We start from the raw sequence: 23,400 nt of genomic DNA on the forward strand, positions 1-23,400 counted from the left end.
TTCCCCTTTTGTACATCTAACATTGAGCATTATTTAAAATAAAAAGCTCTACTTGTGACATGTCAATCAAATGAAGCATGGCTGTGGGTTAGCTAAATACAAGTCTCCTTGAATGAAAGCATACTCCTGTGGAAAAACAGAAAAGATAAATAAATGTCTGCCGGATAAGAATGAAGACACCGGAGCTGTTGGTTGACCCCATGTTGCTTTGAACACTTAACCTCTGACCCTGAACTAGGTTAAGGGTTGTTAAAGATTTCTACAAACCTATAGCCTTGCATAGAAAGACACACCTATACAAACACATCTTTAAGTTGATGACAAACTCTATAAATAAATGTCAATAATGATTGAGCTACCCTTATAAACTTTTAAAGCGTTTTATTTCATGTCTGGGAGCCTCAACTCTTGACGCTAATATAGCTAACATTAATTATTTGGTTTCACTTGTGACAACCATGAATACGGATTAAGTGTTTTGTTTGTTCTTCTAATCCTTTTCTTGTGTGTCTTCTTGAGAGATTTCCTTAAAATGTGGCACCGATATCCACTTGGCGTCAAGGATAAACTGATAAGAGTTTGATGGTCAAAAGGTGAAAGGACAAGGACACCGTGAGCTCTTATCCGTTCTACTTGAACACGATTATCTCAGAAATGTCCACTTGGTCTGATTACATTTTGGCGGTCAAAAGTCACCTACAGTACCAAAACATGTTTTTGGAATAATTCATATCCTAATTATGAAAAAATTGCAGACAAACACCTTATACTTGGTTCTCAAATGGGGGTACGCGGACCCCTAGGGGTACGTTGGAGTACTGCAGGGAGTACGTGCGATTTTTTTTATGTTCATGAAAAAAAAAAACATAAGTAATGCATTTAAACAAACTACTACTAATAGTAGATGAACCACTTTATTCAAAGGTTTACAGCAATTCTGGATAATAAAATGGGAAAATAAACGGGGTGCTCTCTTTTCCTCTCCTGAGAGCCCATCAGTCTCGTGCAGCTCGCTGATCCTGTAATAAGTGACCCGACAGTAAAGAATAAATATATGTATAACTAGTTTAGCTTGTTCCAGAGTAGATAACCTAGCTAAGTGTGTTAGGTCTAACTCTTAGTGTATTTTGCTCCGCTCAACGGTCCGTCACAGCGGGGCAGCTATGAACTGGAAGAGCTGCGTGTTCTCCGTCAGCAGCAGCTGATCTGATCTCTGATCACTCGCGTTAATATCCAAATCTATCAGATCTAGCTAGTTCTAGTTAATTATATGACTGCCTGCTTATCAAAGGACCGAAACAATAAGCGTTGCTTGGCAACGGCGTGCGGCCGCAAAGTATAGCGCAGCATTATGCATATGTTTATATGAGGGGTCGAAATCCCATGCTCATAAAATGCTCCTATATTTTTCTCTCTTCATTCCCCACGCCCCAAAATTAATAAATATACCAATTTTAGGAAAAGTAACGAAGTTTTAGCAGTGTGGGTTTTATATGAACAGAGTTACACATATTTCAAAACGCGAAGTGTAATAACTGCAGGTTGCCTCCCTGTCACCGAGAATGACAAGATCCTCAGCGAAGCACAAGCCCATGTTTCTCACTAAATTGTAAGTACAACTTATTAAAAAGATCAGTTCAATGTCGTCTTACTGTAGTATTTATGTTGAAATGTAAGTGTTTCTCAGTTACAAGGTTGTTGTTTTAATAAATCAGACTGTACTGTACCTCTTTATATATGCATTTTTTCCCTAACAAATTGTTTTTGCGCTGATCAGGGGTTACTTGGCTGAATTTATTTTTCAAAGGAGGTACATTATTGAACAAGTTTGAGAACCACTGCCTTATAGGATCAATTAAGACGTCTTTTCAATATTGAAAATCTCCAAATTATTCTGAAAAAATACTTTTCTGGCCATTATTCAACGGCATACCTCAGGAACAGAAGGGGAGCATAACCATATTACACATGTATTGGATACTGAACTGGTAACACTCATGTTGGGTCCCCCCACCTTGAAGTTGGTGATTGTATTGATGTGTGTTAAGCATCCGTTTTAAAATGTGTATTTCTTTTTGTACCAACACCCATATTTGAAGCAATTTCTACTTTTAGGGCTACAACTTGGGTTATAACAAAAGCCTTTTAGGCCAAGCATGTGAAAAAGAAACAATAAACTTGACTTTTCTCTCAAACAAATTCATAGACACACAGCAGAAGAACTTGACTGGCAACATTATAAAACCCTGGGCAGTATTTCTAGTTAGTTTATGGATTTGTCATGTTAGCACTGTTGGTGCACCTGTACTGTAGGTTTTCCACTCCTTGTTGCGCTAAGTAGCCAGTTGAATTAATACTTAATATAATGTTCCAATATCTCTTGGTAAGAACTGTTAAAATATTTATTCAGATTTCAACCCAATGAGAGGATAGCACAAATTCCAAACAGCAAATGAAAAGACCGTTCAGACGTTAGCCGTAAGCTAGCATCAAACGGACTCACTGTGTGGTGGAATGAGTTTGTGTATTTGCGTCTTTCCATTGACTTTTTAAATAATTGAGCCTTGTAAAGACAGATTTTTCATAATAAACAAAGATCATGTGGTTTTAAGAACAAAGTAGTGTGTTTGAGAAATATGTTTGCGTGATTAAGGGACATAGAGTTACTACGGGAAAAGTTCCCTGTATAGCTGAGGCAACACATATAACAGGAAGCATGGGGTTCAGGAACATTCGCCATAACAGTATAACATACACACAGTCTCCACTCCCACACAATGTGAGGACTGGCAGGCTCCCACATTTATATCAATGACTTCACAAATAATCACAATAGATATTACACTTGCTTTGAAAAATGTGTCTGGAGACAGGAAGAATAACTCATTACATAAGGAGTATGGTGTTCCAGTAAAAGCACACAGTCCTCTCCTTTATTTGGAAAGCTTACGCCTCGGCACACTGAGTTTTCGTTCTCTGCCCTTCGAGGGGCTCTAACAATTTACGAGCTGCTGGTCCAGGTGCTCTCCCCCATTGACCCTTATTTGTAGACGCAGTGGGAGTCCGGAGAGGGGGCTCGGGGGCAGAAGGGAAGCTGCAAATAATGTGTTGAACTTCAACAGTAGAACAAGCCTTTTATCTTGGTTGATTGTGCGAACGAGATGTTTATGAATTCCTTTTAACTCCGACTCCCACATATTATGGCCTTCTGTGAATACACTGAGGATGTTTCTAAGAAATGTTCTAATAATAGATCCCACTTGTGTGTGGTAGGGGTCAGGTGAAGTGGTAAAGCCACGAACAATAATTGTTCAGCTCTGCTGTTTAGCGCTGTTTAAAGTAACTTTAAAAAAAATGCTCATTGTGTTGGTTTTACGGAACATCACTTTTTTTGGGGAAAAGAGCTCCGGGGATCTGTGGAAATCCCACTTCTGACACCAAATGTTACAAATAGTGTGGGGGAAATTACTAAGAAAAAATTAAAATATGGCTTTAGTCGCAAAAGAAAATATTTAAGTGCTTTTATTTATAGAAAAAACGTTTTAAAAAATAAATAAATAACATGGACGACCATTCCAAATAAAACATACAGTATAAAGAAAGCCTGCAGAAAGTGTACCTGTCTGCTCTACAGCCCTCATCAGCCACCCCAACACATTGGTGGCCAGAGGCTTTTATGTGTTAAGCCCCTCCCCATCGGCCAACCAACTATTTATCAAATGATTTAATGTAATTGTAAAGAACCACACATTTATTACAATTTATATTAAAATAATTAAACACAATAAATCAAAGGAGTCATCATATGTTGCTACTTTCTGGCAATTAAAGCCCTAAACAATGACATTTGTACTTATAAGGAATTATTGTCACCCATGGTATAACATGGTCCAATTGAGCACACTTGTTCGGACTGATTGAGGCTCTATTTAAGGCAGCACTATTCTGTTCTTCTGTTTGGGACTCTGGAACTGGGAATGAGTGGAACAGCAGTTCTGTTTGAAGTATGCTTAAAATAAAAACAGTTTTTGACAAAATATTGATTTGAGTGATTATTTTACAAATGTTGGGAATACATGAACTGTAAAGTAATTGTAGTGCGAGGACTCAATTGATGTGTGTTTGAATTTGTTGACGAAGTGTGCCTTTCGCCATGTGCCATACGCAAACAGGGACAATGTCTTGTCACAGTGATCATACATTTTTATTGTGAAGAACGTACTGTGAAACAATGCATGCATGCTATTTTTATAGCAATGAGATTAAATAACCGCTTTTTCCAACATTTAAAAACAGGTCAAATTTGACTCGAAGACAACAGGAAGGTTAATTGTATCTGAGTATTTTAGCATAACGCAATACATGCCAGAGTGTAACAATCACAACATTTATATTGGGAAGTAACTAACAGCAGATGATATTTGATATTCCATCTCAGGACAAACACTTCCCATGGAGCTCTTGCTTTTGACACCTCTTTGACAGCTCAACTGTCATGAATCATTCTGGACCACAGTGTTTGGATTCGTCCACAATGTTTGGGAAACTTTTACGAGCTGTGAAGTTAATTTTCATTTTGTTCTCTTCTGTTTTCTCTAGTGTGCCGCATAGCCTGCCACAAGAAATGTGAAGTCAAGGTAAGAGTGAAAACATTTTGGATAAAGAAAGATACACAAACTATATAAAGTCATGTTTCAAAGTTATCGCAGTTGTGTTCGCATCGGATACGCCTTGCACATTGAAAAAGAACACGGGACTCTTAGACCAACGGAACTCGTCCTTTTAAATCCATCTGAGCTTATCAGGAGGAAATATGATGTTTAGGTGGAGCCAGCTACTCCTCTGTATGTGAGCGATGTACATGCAGATGTTGCGGTAGGTGGAGTCTAGGGAGTTTATGTTCTGCAAAAAAATCTTGAGAATGTCTAAACAAGTGATCCTTGTACCCGAATGTGTTTATATTGGACAAACTCGCACATCACCCTGCGTCTAAAAATAAAAGACCTCTGGATGGAGGAGCCGAGGTTTGATTCATCTTGTTTTGGAAAGACAAAGAGCACGTAGAAGAAAGTGGGAGGGAAAACAGATGAAGTTCCTGCAGGGCTGTGAAAGAGGGAAGGTTGTGTGTTTTGTGTAAGAGTACTACTGCCAGGAGGGGTTTACGGGAGGATGTGCACGCATGAGCACGCATGTGCACGTGAACTCACACGCACATATACAGTTCATGTGCACACCTTGGAATATACGATACATCTGGTATCCATTACTGAAATGGGTGCTGCTTGCCAGCTTTGCCCAATCCCTCTTTTACTCACAGGAAATGCCAGGGGTGCAGGGCAGACACGCCACACTCAGGATAAGGGGGCGGGGGGGCTTTAGCCAACCATTTAGGGGAGTCTAGTAGAATTGTAGTGATATAAATGTCTTAAAAATGCATTATTAACGTAACTTTTACCACCAGAAACGCCAGTACAGTTACAGGATTTAATGGATGGGTTTACCAGAATGAAAAAAGGCAAGCTATTTTCCCTAACCACTAGGTGTGGAGAAAATAAGACTTGCCTCCACCCCAAAGACACAGAGGGTGAATGACACGTTATTTGAATGCAAAACATTTGCACAACTCAAAAGTGATGTTTCTTTCAGAAGCAATCGCTGCTTGTGGTACTTGTGGTACTTGTGGTACTTGTGGTCGGCTGTACCGAATAGTCTGAAGCTTAATTCAAAACGTTCATATTTCAAATCAACATAAGAACACTTCTCACCTTTTATTTATATTTTTGCAGAATTTGATTCCAGTTATGGCTGCATAAGATTGCTTCTGACTCGTGCAATTTCCAATAACTCCAGAGCATTGTAATGTCCAAGAGTCTATATACATTTAAATATAGTCCACGCCGTTGCGAGTCTCCGGCTGTGACAGTCCACTACCGCCCACAAGGACCCAGGTTCGATTCGGCCCGAGGTCCAAAACATTTATTAAAAAAAATTAAAAATGCATCGTGCCCATTCGTGACCCACCTATCACATTTCTTTGAGAAACGCTGGTCTAGCAGCAATTCAACAACCCAGTTACATTTAAACAGCTACTATAACAAGAACATTATTTTCCCCATTTTTCGAGAATGATCACGTCATAAGATATCAAGACAGCCAATCAAGGCGTATTAAAAACTTCAAAAGCTTCCAATTGTTCTTACAAAATGTTTTAGAAGGTAGGGAAGTATAGTTGCCAGAAAATGTTTCACTATTTGGGAAATCTGTGTGTGAAAGTTGTTGACTTATTTTTGCAATTCTCTGTTTAAATGGGTCTTATTGAGGTTACACTTTTACCTTCAACATAAGGTGCCAACATTTGCTAAATGTTGCAAAAAAAATGCACACAGCATACTTGTTGATAACATTTGCATTTCAGGCAGTGGTGGGTCAAAATTGTGGGAGGAGACGATAAAGGAGCACAGACCAAACTGCCAATGTCTATATATACAAAAAGTGGAACGTTCCATCTCCAAAAATCACAGCAGCATTTCCTTTTCTAAACATTTCAACCAAAAAAATGTCATAGCGTTGGCAGGAAGCAATTTGCTAACAAGCCCGAGATGAAAAACAAGGGAGGGACCACGACAGGGTCAAGCCTGATCTCTATCGGCTCTGTCAGGCCTGTGAGACCGTTTTATGAATTATTTATTTTTTATAAAAAAGACGATAACGCTCATATACGACCATACATGTTAGGAATCTGAACTCTTGATCGTAACTCTGAGCTTTCTCCCAAGTACACACTTCCGTTATCAATCTCTGTCTCCAGATAAGACTAATATGTGGCCCATATTTAAACTGGCAACTGCAAACAAATGTTCCGGCTTATGTAAGTGTGTGAACATGTGTGTGTGTCCCACCCTTTTGTGTGTTTGCTCTCAACTGGATGTGAACAATTATTTCAATCTTGTCAGTAACATTTCCCTCCTGAGTGCTGACGGGAGAGATCCAGAGAGTGTATTAGACAGGAAATATGTCAAGGTCCACTCTTCCAAATGCTTGTACATTTGTGCTGAATACCTGACCTGTCATTTCTTTCATACGTCTTCCTCCTTTGCCCGAACTTGACCTCACAGTAGTAGGGTGTGTTTCCCACTGTGCTGCTGTGAGAGCTTCAGTGGTGAAGCCTTGGTCACACTCTCGAGCATACAGTGTGATAGTGGTGCAGGAATGAGTCCAAACCCTAGTTAGCATTTTAGCATTAGCTTTTTTTGGTTCGATTTCAGAAATATTGTCTGTATTAGCTTTAGACATTTTAATATTTTGTTCTACGACATACATTATGTCATGAAAAACCCTACTGGCAGATGTCGGATAAAAATGGAGGTTGCTAACAAATAGCAAAAGCTAAGACTACTAAATACAGGGCCGCCCCTCACCACGCAGACTGCGCGGGGTCTCATCTTGCGGAGGGCGCCTCAGTTGATGCGCAAATGCGGCGCAATTAAGCGCTCGCAGTTCACGGGCGTGCTCCACTCGCACCCCCCCCCATCCGTGGACGCTCACGAGACAGGGGGCCTCATCAAATTCATTTGTGTGGGGCCAGAAGTTGGCCAGGGTCAGCCCTGATTAAATATTATCAAGCTAACATTAGCCGCCCTTAACTTAGCGGTGGTGATGCAAGGCCATGTAACCCATGGATGTATACTAAGAACTGGATACAGTGTGGGAGGCGGGGCCTCATTCATTCCTATGAGAGTTGCTCATTGGCGCATGAAGATAAAATGGCCCAACTTTTGGTAGGGCGAAACGTCACAGATTACCTGGCATGCCTGATAAGTACCCGTATGTGCGCTCATAGAGCATGCGCAACTTTAACCAAATGCTCGTTCACATCAAGCACGTCAATTTGTACACGTAACAGCACCGCACGTTCATGACAGCATGGTACTGGATTGCTATGTGATGGAGTTTGATATTAACGAGGCGGCCGCAACAGTTAGCAGCTAGCGGCTAGCTAGTAATTATGCTAATTTACACATCCATCGTTATGTACTTTTATATTACACTGATGTAACAGGATCTAGTGATATCCCAGCAACAGAGCTTAATTTAGCATGATACTTGTGTGGGTTGTACATGAAACCACTTGGTAATATATACAACAAAATATATATATATGTATGTATGTATATATATATATATACATATATATATTGATGTAACCGTGATGTAGTTCGATGTCATGTAGCTTTGTTTATAGCATTACATTCGTTTTTTTTTTACCTCTGGCTATTGTATTCAGGCATCCACTATAAAACAGTGTTAATATGTGGATATCATCCTGCTGAAAACAATGTGCTAGCATCATATACAGTTGCAAGAAAAAGTATGTGAACCCTTTGGATTCTCCACACATAGCGTTGTGTGTTCCTTCCACGCAACTCAACTTTGGTTTCATCTGTCCACAGAATATTTTGCCAGTAGTGCTGTGGAACATCCAGGTGCTCTTTTGCAAACTTCCAACGTGCAGCAATGTTTTTTCTGGACAGCAGTGGCTTCCTCCGTGGTGTCCTCCCATGAACTCCATTCTTGTTCAGTGTTTTACGTATCGTAGATTCGTCAACAGAGATGTTGGCATGTGCCAGAGATTTCTTTAAGTCTCTAGCTGACACTCTAGGACTCTTCTTCTCCTCAATGAGCATTCTGCGCTGTGCTCTTGCAGTCATCTTTACAGGATGGCCACTCCTAGGGAGAGTAGCAACAGTGCTGAACTTTCTCCATTTATAGACACTTTGTCTTACGGCCCGTCCACACTATAGCTTCGACAGCTTCAAAAACGGTTTCCAACGCGTCTGCCCATTCACTTTGAATGGGGTGACGTCACGTTGCCTCACTTTACGCCGAACTGAATTGTGGGTAGCATAGCGGTCCGTCTCCGCCGTCTCGGGAGATGGCGGAGTAGCCGGCGCCAGCCAATCAAATCCCGTTTCTGAAAATCTGACAGCTCAAGCCCTAGCCAATCAAACCGCGTCTAAGCTGGGAGAGATATCCCGCCGTTCATTTCTATATTTCAAAAAAAGATGGAGGAGAAACTAATTATCGCCGTAGCAAATCACCCGGTTTTGTATGACCAGACCCAGCGACGCACACTAAATGGCTTCCTGCCAGACAATGTATACACTTTATATACACACACATGTGTTACCCTTCTTGCCCTTCTTACCCTTGCTACAACACCGGCATCCATTTTAGCAATAGTGGAGAAGAACCTGTTTTTTTTGCTTTGTATGTCCGGGGCGGGACATTCATGTGATTGGTTGTTGGTCGCGGTGCTCGAATAAAATCCCCAAGCTTCAGACACGCCCAGCTCCAAGCTTTTTTTGAAGCTGTAGTGTGGACGGGCCGTTACCGTGGACTGATGACCATCAAGGCTTTTAGAGATACTTTTGTAACCCTTTCCAGCTTTATGCAAGTCAACAATTCTTAATCGTAGGTCTTCCGAGAGCTCTTTTGTTCGAGGCATGGTTCACATCTGGCAATGCTTCTTAAGAATAGCAAATTCAAAACTGGTGTGTATTTTTTATAGGGCAGGGCAGCTTTAACCAACGCCTCCAATCTCGTCTCCTTGATTGGACTCCAGGTTGGCTGACTCCTGACTCCAATTAGCTCTTGAAGAAGTCTTTAGCCTAGGGGCTCACATACTGTTTCCACCCTGCACTGTGAATGTTTACATGGTGTGTTCAATAAAAACATGAACACATATAATTGTTTGTGGTATTAGTTTAAGCAGACTGTGTTTGTCTATTGTTGTGACTTAGATGAAGATCAGCACACATTTTATGATCAACTTATGCAGAAATCCAGGTAATTCCAAAGGGTTCACACGTTTTTCTTGCAACTGTATGTGTTTTTGCCAAAGATCTAATTTCCTGCAGTATTCCGAAATCCAATAGAAAATCCCATTGCATTTTGTCGAGGGAGCCCTTGCTTTGCTAACTTTTGGGATGGCCTAACAAATGATGTCATTCCTTACGTTCCCTGCACCACTCCAAAGTGACCATGCAGTAAAAGAAGCTCCTGCCTTCCATCTAGCTTGCATGAAGACGACATCAGTAGGTCTGGTAAAAGTTAACTTTTCTAACTGTATTTTTCTTTAAAAAAGCAGTTGAAGCTATAAAATAAATATAATATTGACAAGGTATAAGCCTCTGAGGAGATTATGTGTATGGTTGTTGGTGTAACATATTTGGTTTCAGGCTACATTTTAGCCTTTGTCATGGCTCAAAACTGACATCTATAAAAATACGAGTGTCTGCAAATGAATTCCATACCTGACATGTTATGATTATGTAATGATTGAAGTTAGGCACGATAGAAGATGAATACATCCACGTTTTTGATATCTTTGGTTTGATCTTGACTGTAATGGGGGCCTGGAGGGACAATTGAGCGACATTCAACTCTTTTTATTAGGAATGGAAGAGAGGGACATATGGAGGAGATCTTCTCTCTACTGAGTGACCTTTTCTAGTTTCTCTTTGCATTTAAATTGTACAATGAGGTGAACCCCACGTTCTAATCTTTCCCAAATCTACAACATGCTCTTCCTGTTCTGTGCAGTTAAAACACATTTCCCGTTTCAGTGTGACATTCTGTATAAACATACTGTAAAAAACAATTTCCTTTCAGTTGTGGTTTGTGGTCTCTGTTGTTTATGGCAGCAACACTTACCCTTATCCTTTTGAACCCGGGCTCGTTTTGCTACCTCCCTTCATTGACATGCAATCCAATGTTATAATGTCCTTTTTAAATTGATTCATAGTATACTTTGTGGAATTATCCACAATGACAAGCAATCTGCATTACAAAAAGTTGTAATTATAAACTTTTCAAATGGCATTTCCTTTGTGTTGAACTACACTGAACAAAAATATAAACGCAACACTTTTGTTTTTGCTCCCATTTTTCATGAGATGAACTCAAAGATCTAAAACATTTTCTATAAACACAAAATAACCATTTCTCTCAAATATTGTTCACAAATCTGAAAAAATCTTTGATAGTGAACACTTCTCCTTTGCCGAGATAATCCATCCCACCTCACAGGTGTGACATATCAAGATGCTGATTAGACAGCATGATTATTGCACAGGTGTGCCTTAGGCTGGCCACAATAAAAGGCCACTCTGAAACGTGCAGTTTTGCTTTATTGGGGGGGTCTGGGGGGGTCCGAAAACCAGTCAGTATCTGGTGTGAGGGGTAGGATTAGGGTTAGGGTTAGGGTAATGTTGTGAATTGAGTGGCCTGTGTTCGTCGTCCATAACATACGCCTGCCCATACCATAACCCCACCACCACCATGGGCCACTCAATTCACAACATTACCCTAACCCTAACCCTCACACCAGATACTGACTGGTTTTCGGACCCCCCCAGACCCCCCCAATAAAGCAAAACTGCACGGTTCAGAGTGGCCTTTTATTGTGGCCAGCCTAAGGCACACCTGTGCAATAATCATGCTGTCTAATCAGCATCTTGATATGCCACACCTGTGAGGTGGGATGGATTATCTCGGCAAAGGAGAAGTGCTCACTATCACAGATTTGTTCAGATTTGTGAACAATATTTGAGAGAAATGGTTATTTTGTGTATATAGAAAATGTTTTGGGAGCAAAAACAAAAGTGTTGCGTTTATATTTTTGTTCAGTGTAATATGGAGAGCCTGAGTTTCCAACTGTTTAGAGTTAACATTTATATTAGAAATTAAAACAAACCACAATATGTAAAATGTAATACACATACCCTGTTAGAGAATATAACATGCTTTATGTCTACATTTGTACAGTATCAGTAAAAGCTGTCTTATAAACAATAATGTTGAGATAAGAAATAAGGGACATACAGTGTATACAAATTAAGCAGATAAACCTAATAAAATCGTTATTATTCTTTATATAACTAAATCTAACAAACAACGTGTGGTGTGGTCAAGTACGTATTTGAACCTTCATATTGATGAGTTATTCAGAATTATAAGAACACTTTATTTATCCAAGGAGGACATTGGGTTTAATGACAGTTAGAGAATACAATGAATAATACAAGAACATTGAATACAAATAATTATTAAATCATACCAAAATGTGTACAAAAAATGTGTACAAAAAAGCACTAATTGATTCAAAAAATATAAACAAAAACATAAGAAGTAAATGTGACATTGTACAATATAAACAGGTTAAAGATTGTATGCTGTGACCAACTGATTAATCCTTATTTATATATCTTTATTCTTTATTTATTGGTTCTCCTCTAACATGTTGGTACTGTGATTGATGTGACATATTAGCCAACACATCAAAATGAATATCTGATAAGTAGCGTAGGCTGGGCAGTGATCCATGTTTTACTGGATTGGGAACACTTCAAGTCAGGAACAAGCTGAGGAGCTGAGAACAACCTATTAGATTTCACTGATCCTTCGTTGCCTGTCGAGTGTGTTTTGAGAAGGAAACTACCATGTTCCTGCGTTAATGAGGTAGGGGGTCTGAGAAAGCAAAGTGGAAGGACACGCACACACTTTCACTCCACTGGTTTCTCATTCCACACTCCAAAATGATGAAGCATTTGTTTTCATTTTTCCCAGCTACTGCATTTCTCCGAATGTGTGTTTGGAGAAAAATCCGATGTTTCTTTGTGCTGGCCGGCCACTCTGTATTTTTGTTATTTCAGGTTGTTATTTGTGACCCTTTCAGTTCCTCTCATTGAGCACAACATGCCTCAGTTAGAGAACTGCAGCTTGCTGATGGATAGGTCCTCATCTTGCTCTTCGTGTTTGACAATTCTTTGTATCCCAGAATGTGGAAACACTTTTAAAGAACACCGGTTGTTAGGTCGCTCTGAGTCTTTTCATGCCTGACTAATGATCACCATTTAAACACACGTGAATAGACCTTAATGAGGAATTCAAACAGTAGATTGCCTACAATAAGGATAATCAATCAAAGCAGTGGACACACTAGATAACCTACGCTTTCTCCATTTCTAGAAACCTATTTAATTCAAACAAGTATTCCTTTTGGCACTGCATGCATCTTAGAGGCAACTGTTTCCAGACATTTTTAACATTTCTGAGCAATCACCTGGAGATTGAAAGTCTTTGGAGACTGTAGAGAATAAAGTAAACTATATATCTATCATTTTTTATTAAATGTCCCATGTCATGCTTTGCTGGTTATTACCCGTCCCCTTGTGATTATGAAGGTTTTTCTGCATGTAAACGGTCTGCAGAGTCACAAACCCTCAAAGTACACCCTGTAGCGAGTACAACTCTAACACAGAAAAGACCTGTCAATGCTGCCCCAGAACGCCTCGTTGGAGATTTCTCTTCTTCCATTGTTTACTTATTGGGTGTGGTGACGTATTTCGGGTATCGTGACGTATCGTAACGGCTCCGCAGATTGGTCCAAATTGACCAATCCGCGGAGCCGTTACGTTACGTCCGCGGAGCCGTTACGTTTGGACCAATCCGCGGACTTCCTCACACACACACACACACACACACACACACACACACACACACACACACACACACACACACACACACACACACACACACTCGGCGGGACGTTGCGAGGCTCGCTGCTGCGAGGAGCGGGCCACTATGAGCTGGCTCACATGGTGTGGTGTCGGCGAGACAGCGAGACACCGCGGAACTCAGGCCTGGGCACACACACAAACTCCCAGCCAGGCTGCGGGTGTGTGTGTTTTCCGGACTGGGTTTCGCTGTGTCTCGCTGTCTTGCAGACGGCCACTGGGCTCACAGGGAGGGGGGGCAGGAGCAGGGCTGGTCCTAGACTTTTGGGGGCCCTAAGCGAGCTTTGGCTTGGGGGGCCCCCCTCACTCTAGTGTGTTCTCACTACACAGAACGCTCTCTTATGATGTTAGCATAAGCACACATATTGTATACATAAGCATGTAAACACCTAACCTCCTCTACTGGGGTCCTCACCTCCTCTAGGGGGGTCCGGGGGCATGCTCCCCCGGGAAGATATTTTTTTTAATATTGAAGTTAAAAGCATCAATCTGGTGCACTTTGAGAGCAAAAATAAGAGATCTATGGATACATCTCTCAACACCCATATGAAACAGAACTGTAAGCAGATTTTCTTTTTCTTATATTTTACAAATCACTCCCCTTTTAAACTGTATTCTTGTTTTGTCATATAGTTTTTCATAACTTTTTCTCATTTATTCTCTCTGGCTGTCCATCTCATAATGTTCACATAGAAACTAGCTGTCAATAGGAAATATCATTCAGAAGAATTATAATTTCATGCAAAAATCTGTCACAAAAAGAGGTTGCACATTTAAATTCAGGTGTTGTTATGGCAACGTCAGTGGCCAAACAGCCACATTTACTGCTAATACGTTCAAACATGCTGTCGACACGTAAAGCAGTGGCAACTATGCCACCATTTCAGCTGACTTTTTCTCAGAAATACTGTCACATAACATCCATATATTTCAGTGCTAGGTTGATGCTTAGCTAAGCTAACTATGAAAAACTTTAACTGACAGGACTCAGGATCAACTGTGTACTGTAAGGTAGCTTCTAGCTTCATGTCGAACATTAAGTCAACATTTCCCAGAGAGCTTTCTTTGAAATCACCAGGTAACACTAAAAAACATTACATTTAGATTGTATGACAAAGTGTTTATTTAATATATCTGGCTAGCTATAGCTACTTGCTAATGGTTTAGCTTACCCCCGAGATTCAAAGTAACGTCAACGTAGCTGTAATTTATGCTTTGCTTACATGTTCGCATAACTTGGAAGTTTACTGACATTTACATACCTTGTTTACCTGGCTCAAGTGGTGGCTCTGGGGTTGTTGTGTGAGCCACCACTTGAGAATTGTCGTATTTTTTAAGAAATGTTTTTCTTATGTCCATCTTCAAAAACTCTGAGTCCGACTGACAGTTTAAACATTGTCACAGCTCACAGGATGGGTACCTGTCAGCCAATAAGACAGATGTTTATTTCCATTCAACTCTCTGGTTGGTCTGGTGTCCTGCCTCTGTTGCATTCACTTAACACGGGAAATTACAATCCTGCCGTCCTCTCTCGTGTCATGATGAGGTTCAGGTAAAGCACGGTTAATGTATTATATTATTGACTCAATAATATAATTATTATTGACTCAATAATACATGACTTTGAGAGTAGGCAATCTAGGCATATTAACACAATTAATGAAACATACTGATCACGGCGACAATGTACTACTGAGATTATTATTTTATTTAAAAAAAAATTCAATTTTTAAAAAATGTTTGCTAGGGGGCCCTTAGTGGCTGTGGGGCCCTAAGCGGCCGCTTATGTCGCTTAATGGGTCGGGCCGGCTCTGGGCAGGAGCTCCAACAAGCCGTGTAGGACAGAGAGTGAATACACATACTATACAGAGATGCTGTATGAGAAACCAATGTCAGTTTGGAAAATTGCACAATATTAATGTATTTTAGTAGACCTCAACAATGGAATTATGATCAGTAAAAATGGCCATGACATGGGACCTTTAAGTCCAAGTTGTTGACACATCCAAACACCTGTAGCCACACATGTGAGGTGTGTTTTTGAACAATGGGTTTGCAGATGGCCCTCACCTGTTGATGCTTCTTGGATTTATAACTGCAGACAGTAGGTGTCTGGTCACCAGGAGCTTCAAACACAAGGCAGAAGTCTTTAGAGAGACCATACTTCATCTGCAGGATAGAGGTCTACGCATAAGTAACAACTGTCCAAAACATTAAGCCTCTACATTTACAATAATCTAAAATAGAAGAAGCAGCATATCTTCAGATTAGAGAAGTTGGAACCAGAGCGGTTATTTTGGCTTTTCACTTTAGCCTATGCTGGAATATCTTTACAGGAATTGGATGGTTCCCAGATGGTGAATCTTAATAACCTAGATACATCTCTAACTTTTCACATTTGTGGAACTGACTGAATTGTCACAACACTTATTGCCAAGAAATTCCACATTCCTCTCAAGATTAAGTTGGTGATCCATTCATTTTCCATATAATGCCACCATCAGGTCAAAAATGAATATTTGTTTTCTTTATTACCACATCCCTGATATAGGAAACAAATCCCATGTTTCTTGATTTAAAATGGGCATTCAAGTTAAAAGGTGAATTTGGTAAACACTACCCATGTTTGACATCACTGACTTAAACAATGAATTGCTCATCTAAAATTGCATTTAATAAATGTCTGTTGATCAATGATGGATATCTCAATGAACTATTCCAGCAACAATGAACGTTAGCATACTTAAAACTTTAGGTAGTTTTAAAGAGAAATTGACAGTTGGACAAACACAACACATTTGTGTACTCAAACTCAATTACCTCTTTCCTTAGGCATGCTTCACCTCCTCCCCCTGATTCAGTTACTTCCTTTAGATACCACGCGTTGCTCCAGGACTGATTTATCACGCAAACATAATTGGACACTTTGGAAGATGTGGCAATGTGTCACTTAATACTGTGTCTTTGGCACAGGCAAGGGCTCTCAGGATGTTAGTCATAAAGGCAGAGCACTGTGAATACCTGCTGTTAGAGGCTCATTCATTCGTCCCTCTCTAATTGAAGTTCATTTCTCTGCCACTTGTAAGACTTGATGATGTATTCCTGACTTAAACTCCTTATACAACTTTCAGTATTTCTTACATGAGGTGTCTTGATGCTTACCAAAAGGTTACAGAGTGATAGAGAAACCAAAGACCAGCCATTATTAGAAAGACGCAACACATTGTTCTTTGCCTATAAGAACAGGAGCCATGACATAACCCAAGGTGAGGTTTCAAATATGTCTGTGTGGTATTGAATCCCAGTAACAACATGAACAACTTCCTTCCTCTTCCATGCAGCGGCAGCTCTGCCGATAGTGAGAAAAGGGAGTTACAGTAAGAAGGAGGGAGCAGGAGAGGGTGGTTGAACTTCTGTTAAAGTCATATCACTTCATATCGCTGTGACAGACTGAGGGGCTACTATCGAGTGAGGGAAAACATGGAAGGGGGGGCGTCATAATCAAAATATTCCTCTGGCTCTCTGCCAGTGTGTTTGTGCGTACTGTATTTTTTAGTTAGCTGCTCAGAGTCTGGTCAAATACAGAGCAGGCTGAACGCTCTGAGGCTAAATGAATTAGCAGTCACAGGACAGAACACATGCTCGCTGCTCTGCCCTCCTCTCAGGACAGCAACCGGTGAGGGAACACAACAACACGAGCACGGGATAAATCATACTGCCTCTCATTTGAGAAATGAGGTTTCTTATTTTAGTTTCAACAAGACAAGTTTCAGATCATGAGGAGAATGATTCACTGAGACAAAGTATTTGCACTGAAATATTGTTATTTTTAGAGATGTATTGAAAGGTTAAAGGTAGTGCAGTCCTGGAGAAGATAGCTGCACTAAGCTGTGCTTGTCTTGCCAGTGGGGGGCAGCAAACAGGATGTAGACCCAACATTGACATATGATAGCCTTATAAAGTGATCACACCATCAAAAAGGTTAAGAGGTTTGGCAATATGTGACAATCTCTCGACTGGCCAAGTGAACCCAGAAACCGACAGATGCCGATGTATTTGCCCTTATATCCATCCATCCATCTTCTCCCGCTTATCCGTGGTCGGGTCGCGGGGGTAGCAGTTCCAGCAGAGAGCCCCACACTTTCTTGTCCCTGGCGACATCAACCAGCTCTGACTGGGGGATCCCAAGGCGCTCCCAGGCCAGCGAAGAGATATAATCCCTCCACCTGGTCCTAGGTCTACCCCTTGGTCTCTTCCCAGCTGGACGTGCCTGGAACACCTCCCTAGGGAGGCGCCCAGGTGGCATCCTAACTAGGTGCCCAAACCACCTCAACTGGCTCCTTTCGACGCGAAGGAGGAGCGGCTCAACTCCGAGTCCCTCCCTGATGACCGAACTTCTCCCCTTATCCCTAAGGGAGACACCAGCCACCCTGCGGAGAAAACCCATCTCGGCCGCTTGTATCCGCGATCTCGTTCTTTCGGTCATGACCCATCCTTCATGACCATAGGTGAGGGTAGGAACGAAAATGGCCCGGTAGACAGAGAGCTTTGCCTTCTGGCTCAGCTCCCTTTTCGTCACAACGGTGCGGTAAAGCGACTGCAGTACCGCTCCCGCTGCTCCGATTCTCCGGCCCATCTCACGCTCCATTGTTCCCTCACTCGAGAACAAGACCCCGAGATACTTGAACTCCTTCACTTGGGGTAAGGACTCATTCCCTACTTGGAGTGGACAGTCCATCGGTTTCCTGCTGAGAACCATGGCCTCAGATTTGGAGGTGCTGATCCTCATCCCAGCCGCTTCACACTCGGTTGCGAACCGATCCAGTGAGTGCTGAAGGTCGCAGACCGATGAAGCCATTAGAACCACATCATCTGCAAAAAGCAGTGGTGCAATCCTTAGTCCACCGAACTGCAGACCCCCCCCCCCCACGACTACGCCTCAAAATCCGATCCATGTATATTACAAACAGGATTGGTGACAAAGCGCAGCCCTGGCGGAGGCCAACCCTCACCGGAAATGGGTCCGACTTACTGCCGAGGACCCGGACACAGCTCTCGCTTTGGGAGTACAGAGATTGGATGGCCCAGAGTAGAGACCCCCTCACCCCATACTCCCGCAGCACCTCCCACAGTAACTCCCTGGGAACTCGGTCATACGCCTTCTCCAAGTCTACAAAACACATGTAGACCGGATAAGCGTACTCCCAGGCCCCCTCCAGGATCCTTGCGAGAGTAAAAAGCTGATCCATCGTTCCACGACCAGGACGGAATCCGCATTGTTCCTCCTCAATCTGAGGTTTGACAATCGGCCTTATACGTGAAGCTGAATTGCCTTGTTATCCTAGAGTAGAACACACATCATTCAAACTTAACAGTAGCAAAATAAAACACACCAAACGTGTCTCAATGAACACCAACTATGGCTTGGTCAAAAGAAACGCTTTACTCGCTTAGTTAGTTAGTTAGATGTTAAACAAATCCAACTTTAGCGCTGTTGGCTTGCTGAATCAGAGTTAAGAAAAGCTAAGAAATGTGTATAGCCGGAATCATCTCCACACCTCTTTTTAGCTAATACCATTACATTAGAAACACAAAATGACAAAAGGTAAAACATTTTTCTTTTCGTATTGTGTTATTTGAAAAATATTTATCGCAATGTACCCTGCTAATCGAAGATATATTCCTCAAAGCGCCCAGTTTGTTAAGCTAAAAGTTAGTTATTTAAACATACAGCAAACACACGTTGGAGTCATGTTTCTGGCACTGTGTTTATGCGACTGTTGAGATCAAACAAAAACAGCTCAATGAGTGATACAGTAGCTCTATGGGTTTGTGGAGCACCTTTTACAATACATATAACTAATTTAATCCATTGTAACAATAACTATCTGTGCAGCTTTAACTTTGACCACGAGAAGAAAATACTGTTGTAGACTTAAGCTCAATAACAAGCTTAACAGCAACGATTGCGGCTCAGAGAAACAAAACTGAGGCCTTCTGATCTGTAGTCTTCATGGAAAACAACAACAATCATCTGTCATCTCTCCCCGCTCCAGTGTGTGAGTAAAGTGGTTACACAAGCAGCGGTGGCTTATGGCCATGTATTTAGTAACTGCATGGTAGCTCCATATGCATAGATACAGCAGAAAAAACAAACAGGAACGCCCAGCCTTTAACATGATGGAGTAATCAAGAGTTTCTGGAAAGAATGTCAACAGTGGGCCAACTTTAAGCAGAAGACAGCGGTGGAAGGAATAAGTTAAGGGAATAACTTCGTTGAGCATGCCGTTGCATAAATTACCGGAAATGTAATTGCCCTACAAAGTTGTAATCCATTATTATTCATAAGGAGCAGTTGCTGAGGAAGCACCCCCTAATCTTCCCTGAATACAACAGCTGTGGGAAATGACTCGACACCTCCTCGGTACATTCTGAAGGAGACGTTTGTTGTTCAACATCCCCACCCATACATCTCCAGCCAGTCCATCTCTTTTCCATCTATGTTCTTCCACTGGGTCTGTGCTCCTGCTGTCTGATCATGACCATCCAGGAGAAAAATCCATGTTAAATCTGGTCTGTATGCGCTGCATGGGCGTTGGTGGAACGTTCCCCTGGCCGCCGGGGGACAGGGAGCTGCTCGGCTGCTGCCTGGGAAAGCCTGAGTCAGACTCATGAAACTGGACCTCACCCGACAGAATACTCCCTCTACGTCCCTCACTTTCTTACTTTAACTCTTCCTCTCTATGCCACTTTTCCCAAGACTGTTGTACTTGTTTTGTTTCTTTTCTGTCCTTGCTTCTTACGTTCCTTGTCATTCAGCCAACTGCAACATTCACATGAAGTGGTGCAGGAACAAGTCCTCAAACCCAGAAATTAGTTAGCATTTCACATCTTCCGGTTCACTTGTCTCGAAGTCAGCAGTTTTTTTAACTGTTTTTTGTTAGATGCCTGAAATAAGGTCAGTGGTTAACACAAGCTGAAGAGAAACACATCAGTAAATACCCCACTTGTGTATGTTTGAAGCTGCTACATGTCATATAAGCAGGGGTTGCTAACAAGTATCAGAATAAAGTTAGCTTTTTTCTTCTGGCAATTGCATTCATGCATCAAAATTCCCAAAGTGCTAATAACGTGGAGTTATCCTTATAATCTATCCTTCTTATTTTCTGCTATATCAAATCCATTGCTTTGCTATCGAGGGAGCCTTTGCGACGCTTACTTCCGGGGCGGCCTACACACATGTCATCAATGCACCACTCTATTGGACCAATACATCACCATTTATTCTAGTTGGCTCACTCAACATTTCCGCCTGGTCTTCAATGATTGAAAATGTAAGAACAGCGACACCCCAGCTTATTTATCTGTTTACGTACAGTAAGGCTTCACGTTAATATTGGGGATCCAGCAACAATTCCTCGGTCCAATTAACTTGAAATGATGTCTTTCTCATACAAAGGATCCTTGGCCTTCAGATTACAGACGGCAGTCACGGGATGATGAGGGTAATAGAGGAAATCGACTAGACTAAGAGAAACAAACTGGCCTCAAACACAGACGGAATACATTCCCATGCTTTGCAATCCCGACAGATCGCGTAACTGTTGGTACTTTATGAATAATTGCATTGCAGTGTGGCAACGCAGAGCTCTAAGTGTATTAACTCACATGCTAACACAGACACCATCAAAGCAAGGGGATTCCCACTCCTCCAGTCCTGCCTGATCCCTACATGAAGGCTTGCATCTCACATAAACCAGCATGTTGTTTTGGTGCCATAAAGCATACGTCTCCTCCGTGGCGGCCCCCGCTTCCTTCCTGGCCCTTGTCATTAATAGCGAATAAAATAACGCTTTCTGGGCCGACATCTGGAGAACACGGCTCCGGCTAAAGGTGTTGCTATTAGAAGTACCCTCCGTGTAATTACTTCTGAGCAACATCAAAGACGGCGACCATTCTTTCCACGTTGAGGCGTGGTACTTAATGTGCTACAAATTTGTACCAAACATTCTTCAGTAATGCCCCTTTGTCTGCTACTGGAGGAAACAAATTAAAATGCCAGAGCGCTTACTGTACTTTCTGTACAACCTGACTCTCATCTTGATTCCACGTGACATGGAAGCCAGTGTTTACAGCTCATATTTCAATTTGTGGATGAAATTCAATCGGTTAGACATTGATATGTTGACTAATAGCAAACAGCATTTGGAGACATGTTTGGTATTGGGGAAATTACTTTGGATTCCATTCATTACATTTCAAGTCACAGACAGCTTTTGATTCACAGTCACAGCATTTCAATTGTTCTATCGAATGAGAGAAGTTTAATTGTTGTGATTTGACAGTTAACATATCCTCATGCAACAGTGTTGTTTGATATGTCTTGCATTTTTCGTGCATTCCCAATGATTAATATTCCTCTGCATGGCAGGCAGCCGACATACTGGGGTTAGGGTTAGGAAAATATTGGGGTTAAAATAAACATGGTTATTACACGTGAGTTACATGTAGGTAAGTCTAACTAAAGTCAGGGTTGAGTTTTGGTTTGACATGAACATTGGTTATCCGGTTGATAGTCTTGGTTTGGTCGACGAACAGTTAAGCCCGAAATATGTTGCTTTTATAGAGAAATGTCCTGATAAAGTGGATAATATACATATTAAAGTGCACTATATTTGTGTTGTGTACAAACAGAGAATCAGAAGAGCCTTAAAGACGAGAACATTCGGTCGTCAGAAGACTCACACATTGCTGGCTAATGACAAAGGACCAATAGTCTTTTAAATTGTGACATAATGTGTCATTTAAGTACATGTATATCTGTTTTCCAAGCAGCACAGCAAACCATCTGATTGACTGAGTGTCAGGAAGTTGAAGTAGTGAGCCTCGTCAAGAAACTGAATCAGCTTCTTTGGGGTCAAACGTCACCGTAGCAACATCAGAGCAGGGCATTTGCCAACCTCTTAAATGTAATCAAGTTCTCCAATGTGGAAGCAAATGAGTTTGTCACAATTACACAAAGCTTGTCATACATGTGGTTATTTTAATGTATATTTTGCGAGGATACAGTGTGGAGTAGATACAATTCTTCAGTGAAAGAAAGTGAAGGATCAAGTCAGCAGATGCAAAGGCTAATTACATTTTGACAAAAAGGACAACAATTAGGGTCGCCAGATATTTCACCTGGTAGAACTGCCAGCCAATGAACTGCCAGCCAATGAACTGCCAGCCAAGTCCTCGCCCAGCTGACCGGGGTTCGCCTCCGCCCTGGGGGCCATTTACATGCGTCATCCCCTCTGTCTCCTCCTTTAACATATTTACGATGAAGGAACTGGGTGCCCAAAGTAATTAAAAATGTTGAATACAATCTAATTTAAATATGATTAATACATATTTCGTATTAGTCCCTAGGAATTAGATTCAGGGACAGGTACTGTTGTGATCACCAGTTGACTTCTGTTTTCTCACCGAATTGTACACTACTTTATCTTGTCTTGCATGTTGTTAAGTTTTGAACTTCACATCCATATCTCATAACAATAGCATATCAATATGAGACTGAACTCCTGGATTAAGGCCCTCATGAATAATTGTCTCTGCGATCTGAAAGACCGATAAGTGTGTATCTCCACACTGCTGTTGACACTGTCTGACAGACGGAGTTCCAGTGAAGTCAATGGATTCATTCATGGTACAGTACTTTCTCTCTTGTGCAGCTGTAGAGTGAGTGTGTGTGTGTGTGTGTGTGTGTGTGTGTGTGTGTGTGTGTGTGTGTGTGTGTGTGTGTGTGTGTGTGTGTGTGTGTGTGTGTGTGTGTGTGTGT

General features: G+C 41.4%; 1 protein-coding gene across 1 annotated transcript in view; it reads left to right on the forward strand.

The window, feature by feature from the left end:
• The window catches only part of tns1b (tensin 1b), a 252,364-nt gene that overhangs the window by 107,726 nt on the left and 121,238 nt on the right, over positions 1 to 23,400 (forward strand). The window contains 1 exon segment of the mRNA XM_071207064.1: positions 4,600 to 4,637. Coding sequence (XP_071063165.1) covers positions 4,600 to 4,637 — 38 coding nt within the window.

Source organism: Pseudochaenichthys georgianus, chromosome 21, assembly GCF_902827115.2.
Source record: "Pseudochaenichthys georgianus chromosome 21, fPseGeo1.2, whole genome shotgun sequence".
Lineage (NCBI taxonomy): Eukaryota > Metazoa > Chordata > Actinopteri > Perciformes > Channichthyidae > Pseudochaenichthys > Pseudochaenichthys georgianus.